This window comes from Brachypodium distachyon, chromosome 2, assembly GCF_000005505.3.
Source record: "Brachypodium distachyon strain Bd21 chromosome 2, Brachypodium_distachyon_v3.0, whole genome shotgun sequence".
In the NCBI taxonomy this organism is placed as follows: domain Eukaryota; kingdom Viridiplantae; phylum Streptophyta; class Magnoliopsida; order Poales; family Poaceae; genus Brachypodium; species Brachypodium distachyon.
In genome coordinates, this window is record NC_016132.3 from 40,664,841 (window position 1) to 40,670,816 (window position 5,976).

At 55.4% G+C, this 5,976-nt stretch overlaps 1 protein-coding gene across 1 annotated transcript; it reads right to left on the minus strand.

Annotated features, from left to right (window-relative positions):
* Positions 1 to 3,766: 3,766 nt before the first annotated feature.
* Positions 3,767 to 5,718, minus strand: LOC100845481 (myb-related protein Hv33). Its single transcript, XM_003566709.4, has 3 exons — positions 5,143 to 5,718; positions 4,912 to 5,041; positions 3,767 to 4,707 (listed from the first exon to the last, which is right to left on the minus strand). The coding sequence occupies exons 1-3, from the start codon at positions 5,474 to 5,476 to the stop codon at positions 4,032 to 4,034; spliced, it is 1,140 nt and encodes a 379-aa protein (XP_003566757.2). The 5' UTR covers positions 5,477 to 5,718; the 3' UTR covers positions 3,767 to 4,031.
* Positions 5,719 to 5,976: the final 258 nt, after the last annotated feature.

Here is a 5,976-nt window from a genome sequence, read left to right on the forward strand (position 1 = left end):
GCACCGCTGTCCGTAATGTGGTGGCTTCTTCGGGAGCTTGTATCGTTGGACTCCAAGAATCTAAGTTATATTTGGTTTTGCGGTACATGGTCGACGAGTGCTGTGGTTTGGAGTTTGATTCTTTCTTCTTTTTGCCGGCGGATGGCACCCGCGGTGGGGTGATCTTGGCGTGGAAGAGTGCCGTGGTGCATCTCGCCAACCCACATATCACCGAGCTTGCGGTCACGGCTAGTGTTGCCGCCGTCTCCGATACCCCTTGCCTGGCGTGGTGGATCACGGTCGTCTATGGCCCTCAGGACGATGGGGACAAGGTGGCTTTTCTTCAGGAGCTGCGTGACGTTCGTGATCTTATTGCGGGGCCGTGGTTCATTGAGGGAGACTTCAACCTCATCGTGGATCCGACGGATAAGAACAATGATCTTATTAATCGGAGGATGATGGGTAAATTCCGCAAGTTGATTCGAGATCTTGAGCTTAAGGAGCTCTATCTCAATGGGAGGCGCTACACGTGGTCGAACGAGAGGGAGGTGGCTACACTTGAGAAGTTAGATCGTGACTTCTCTTGTGGATTGGGAGAATGCGTTCCCCAACGCTTTCCTTTCTGCCTTGAGCACGGCGACGTCGGATCACTGTCCCTTGCTCGTGGTCTTGGAGGCCCAGCTCCTTAGGGGCCGTCGCTTTCACTTTGAGAGCTTCTGGACCAAGGTTGAGGGCTTCTAGGAGGTGGTCAAGGCAGCGTGGGACCTCGGTGATGATCCGGTCAACCCGTTCCTGCGCTTGGACTCCAAGATGCGTCGTACGGCAAAGCGACTCAGGAGCTAGAGCGACCGTTTCATTGGCAACACCAAGCTGCAAATTCTGGTGGCCACCAAGATCATTCTTCGGCTTGACGTGGCCATGGAGTCTCGGACGCTTTCCCCGGAGGAGAGGGGGCTGCGTAGGACTCTCAAGCACAAGTTGCTCGGCCTTGCCTCTTTGGAGCAGTCAATCGTGGGCCCTTTTGTCATGGGAGGGCGATGCTTGCACAAAGTTTTTTCACCTGCATGCGAGCCATCGGAGGAGGAAGAACTTCGTGTCCCACCTTTTGGTGGATGGGGTCTTGGTGGCGGGCCATGAGGAGAAGGCCTTGGCTGTGGATGACTTCTTCTCTGGCTTGTTGGGCTCGGCCCCGGATAGGGCCTTCTCCCTCGATCTTGACTTCTTGGGGGTCTCCACCAGTGACCGCCTTGATCAGCTTGAGGGAGATTTTTCGGAGGCCGAAATTTGGGCCGTGGTTAAGGACCAGGCGCTTGACAAAGCCCCTGGGCTAGATGGTTTTTCTGGGAGGTTCTTCGTGGCCTGTTGGGATACCATCAAGCATGATGTGGTGGAGGCTTTGCCGCCTTGGCTCGTTTGGATGTGAGGGGGACACAAGCCGTGAATGCGGCTTTCATTACCTTGCTGCCCAAGAAGCCGGATGCGCCGGAGGTGCAGGACTTTAGGCCGGTCAGCCTGATCCACAGCGTGGCTAAGCTCTTCGTGAAGGTCCTGGCGACGAGGGTGGCACCGACCCTTCCCCACTTGGTCGGTCCGCATCAGAGCGCCTTTGTTAAAGGGCGTTGCTTGCATGATAACTTCATGCTTGTTCAGGGCACGACGCGTAGCCTCCACCATGCCAGGATTGATGCCGTCCTTCTTAAGCTGGATATCACTAAGGCCTTCGACACGGTGGATTGGGCCTTCCTTTTGGAGGTTCCGGAGCGGCGGGGTTTTGGCCCGAGGTTTCGGGCGTGGATTTGTGGACTGCTTTCCACGGCTACCACGAGGGTCCTTCTCAATGGCATTCTGAGGGACTCCATTGTGCACCGCCGTGGCCTCCGGCAAGGGGACCCTCTGTCGCCAATGCCCTTCATTCTAGTGATGGACGTCCTTCACTCCATGTTGGAGAAGGCGACGGAGGTGGGGCTGCCGGCTCCTCTCGCGGTCCGAGGGTTCCGACACCGCACGTCCATCTTTGTCGACGATGTGGTCACGTTCCTTCGCCCTACTTGGAAGGACGTGGTGGGGTGCTCGTGGGTCATCGCTGATTTCGGGGCGGCCTCTGGGCTTTGCACGAACTTCGCCAAGAGCTCTGCACACCTTATCCGCTGTTTGGAGGAGCAACGGTTGTTGATTGAGGGCCTCCTTCAGTGTGAGGTCCGGGCCTCCCACTGGGGCTGCGGAAGCAGACGGCGAATCAGCTCCTGTCGTTGGTGGATAAGGTGGAGGGCCGGCTGGTCTCGTGGAAGGCGCCTCTCCTTTCGAAGGGGGGCCGTCTTGTGCTCATTAAATCCACCTTGACGGCAATGCCGGTCTAGCCGATGATGTCCCTGGATCTGCTGGTCAAGATCATCAAGGGCGTGGACAAGATTTGCCGTGGGTTTCTGTGGAAGGGTCAGAAAGAGGCTAAAGGGGGGCATTGCCTTGTGGCGTGGCGGGCGGTCTGCTCTCCCAAGCCGCTCGGTGGCCTCGGTGTTCCCAACTTTCATATGCTGAATTGGGCCCTTAGGGTCCGCTGGAGGTGGATGGAGTGGGCTGAGGACTCACATCCGTGGAGAGGGCTGGCCTTGGAGACTTCCAATGAGGTCGATGTGATCTTCGAGGCAGCTATGTCCTCGCGTGTGGGAGATGGTAGGAGGACGCTTTTCTGGTCCGATCGGTGGCTGCGGGGGATTCGCATTCGTGATGCGTTTCCCAGGATTGCGAGCTTGGTCCGGCCCAAGTGGATCCGGGAGCGTTCTGTCCGCGACGCGCTTCTTGGCGCTTGGCTTGAGGATGTGGGGCTGGACTTGGATGCTGCGGCTATTGGGGAGTTTCTCACACTCTGGGAGTTGATCCAGGAGGTTCATTTGGAGGACGGGGTGGCCGACACCGTGGTTTGGAACTGGTCTAAGGATGGGATCTACTCGGCCAAAACCGCCTACGCAAACCTTTTTGCGGGACGGGTGTGTGACCCGATGGCGTCCGTGGTCTGGCACACGAGGGCTCCGGCGCGGTGCCGGTTCTTTGCATGGCTTGCCGCAAGGAACCATTGCTGGACGGCGGACCGGCTTGCGAGACGGGGTCTTCCGCACCCGGCGAGGTGCCCTCTTTGTGATCATGGGGAGGAGACCATCTCACACTTGCTGGTGGGTTGTGTCCTCTCGAGGCAAGTTTGGAGCCCCTACTCATGCTTTGGGGCCATGGCGATTGGTGTCCGGATGCGAACTCCAACTTGCGTGGGTGGTGGACCTCGCTTCCCCTTCCGTGGCGTGCTCGGCGTGACGTCCTTTCGGCGATCCAATTGGTATTTTGGACTATTTGACGTCATCGGAACGATGTGGTCTTCAACGGCGCAACCCCTTCAGTGCACGTGGTCATTTCGACTATCATGGATGAGTTGACGCGATGGACGCATGCCGGGCTGCTTAGGGGTAGTACCTTTGTGTCGGCCCATGGGGCGAGTAGGTGGCTTACTAGCACGTAGTCTTTTTTTGTGTTTAGTGCCACTTGGTGGCGTTGTATGGCCTCTCCGGCGTTGTACTAGCCTTCTGGCTCTTCTTCTTTAATTGATGATGCACCCGCCGGGTTGCATTCTTGAAAAAGAAAAAAAAACTCAGTCAATGTATCAGACCCGTTGGATTAAAATTTGATGCTCATCTTCACTCTCTCATCTCTCATGTGCTATCATTGGATTAAAATCCGATGGACAAGCACATCAATTGATTTATAGTAAAAAACTCAGGCAACTTATCAATAGCAAAACCGATGAAAGAAAAGTCTAAAATCTTAATTTCCATACAAAACATGGTCCCCATGAATTGAGGAACGTATACATGCATATTAACCCTTATTGATATGATCACACTGTACCGTTGTGTTAATTAAACATCTTAATCAATATACGTACGTACGTAAGGAGTCGGAGGGGAGGAAAAAATATCGTATACGTGTAGTGTGAACCTGTGATCGATCAAGCCACACAATGACATGTTCCTGACGCTGATCGATCTTGTGATGAGGTGGAGTGAAAGTCAGAGGAAGTCGAACTCGTCCTCCAGGGCGCCGCGGGCGAGCTGGAAGCACGACTCGGGCAGGACGTCCCGGGACAACGACCGGATCGGGAAGCTCGCGGAGCCGCCGCCAACGTCTTGGTCCGCCGGGTGCTGCTGCTGATGGGGCTGCTGGTGGTTCCAGGAGCTGATGAACTTGGCCGGGTCGAACGGGTGGTTATACGGCTCCGAGTCCCGGATGAAAATGTCCATGTGCGGCAGCGGCTCCACCACATTGCTCCAGGCACTGTTGCTGTTGCTCGAGCTGTCCCCGCCGGTCGTGTAGGCACTGTTGCCGTACTCGCAGAGGCTGCCGTCGGAGCGGAAGCCGGAGGAATGCATTGTGGCTGGGACGTTGGTGACCGAGAGCGGGTCGAAACTGCAGACCGGGGAGTGCGGCGCCGCTGCGAGGAGGAGGTCGACGTCGCTGCCGTTGAAGCAGGGTGATCCGTCGTCGTCCTGATCGGGAATTAGCTGCTGCTGCTTGTTGCAGGAGTCGGCGAGTGTGGTGGTGGCGGGGTCGTCGACGTCGTTGAGCGGCTTGTGGGTGGCCGGGTCGATGCCCAGCTGCCGGAGCTTCTTCTTGATGCACGAGTTCCAGAAGTTCTTGATCTCGTTGTCCGTCCGGCCGGGCAGCTGTGACGCTATCTGGGACCACCTGAAACCACATCAACGCTCCCAATTTTTAATTACTAACTGCTTCCGATCAACATCAGAAAAACAGAAGAAAAAAACTCAACATGCATGCATTGGGGTAATTTGTGTATACTTATGCATCTGAAATTAAGGAGTGTGGCATGGGAATAATATATAGTGAATGTGGTTGGTTTAGCAGGGTGTATAGGGTGTTAAGGTTAATTACCTGTTGCCGAGGATCTTGTGTAGGCTGACGATGAGGTCCTCCTCATCCTGAGAGAAGCTGCCCCTCTTGAGGTCAGGCCTCAGGTAGTTGATCCATCTCAGCCGGCAGCTCTTGCCACATCTCTCCAACCCTGATCAACCAACACATCAAATTTATAGCCTAGCTAGTTAGCTAGCTCCTCAATGCTGCTTAATTATCATGCATGATCATGAATGGAATTACACTAATTACCGGCGAGCTTGGGGACGGAGCTCCAGCAGCCGACGCCGTAGCGGATGATGTGGTTGTAGAGCTTCTCGTCCTCCTCCGGCGACCAGAGCCCCCTCCTCAGCTTCGGCTTGGACGAGCACGCCGCCCCCTCGCGTCCCATCGTACGACCACACTTGGCAGCGCGTGGATGGATCCTTGAGTGAGTGAGCGAGTGAGGGGCTGTGGCCTGATGCGGTTGAGGGCTACAGGCAGGCAGGCAGGCGCGGGCGCGGTAGCGGCTGGTGATGGCAACAATATATGATGGCGAGAGGCGCGATATAAAAGCGACGGTTATCTCAAACAGCAGGCAGAGCATGCAGCTCCCAACGATGCTTGAGACTTAAGCTAGAGGTTAACAGCAAATTAAAGTGGAGCTAGGCGAGGCAAGCTCAACAAAGCAAGAGAGAGAGAGTACAGAGTACTCGTACTGTGCAAGAGCAAAGAGCCCGGGAAAGAGCATTGTGAAGAAAGGAGAGGAGAGGCAACAGTAAAGTGGGGTTGAAGCAAAGGGAGGGAGGGAGGATAGGCAAGGCCCCCGTGGCCTAATGGATGGATAGGGGCGCCGTGGGGTTGGGGTGGTGGTGGATTTAAGGTAAGGTAGCTTGAGGGGGGGGGGAAGAGGCGATCAAGTACAATAATCTCTTCATGGCAACAAACACGGCAAGCTGCATGTGGGGGCAACCCCATGCATTATCATCATCGTCGTCATCGTCGCTATCATTATCATCTTCTCTTCCTCTTCTTCTTTTGTATGTGTAGTGTAGTGTAGTGTAGTGTAGTACTCCTGTATAAAGGTGCTTAGCCTTTGTCATCATT

Bases quoted from the DNA above. Each gene is read 5' to 3' on its own strand.
- LOC100845481 (XM_003566709.4), bottom strand. From the start codon at position 5,476: ATGCTCTGCCTGCTGTTTGAGATAACCGTCGCTTTTATATCGCGCCTC. The intron at 5,042-5,142 runs GTAATTAGTGTA...TTGGTTGATCAG, and splicing joins CTCCGTCCCCAAGCTCGCCG to GGTTGGAGAGATGTGGCAAG. The intron at 4,708-4,911 runs GTAATTAACCTT...ATGTGGTTTCAG, and splicing joins CACAAGATCCTCGGCAACAG to GTGGTCCCAGATAGCGTCAC.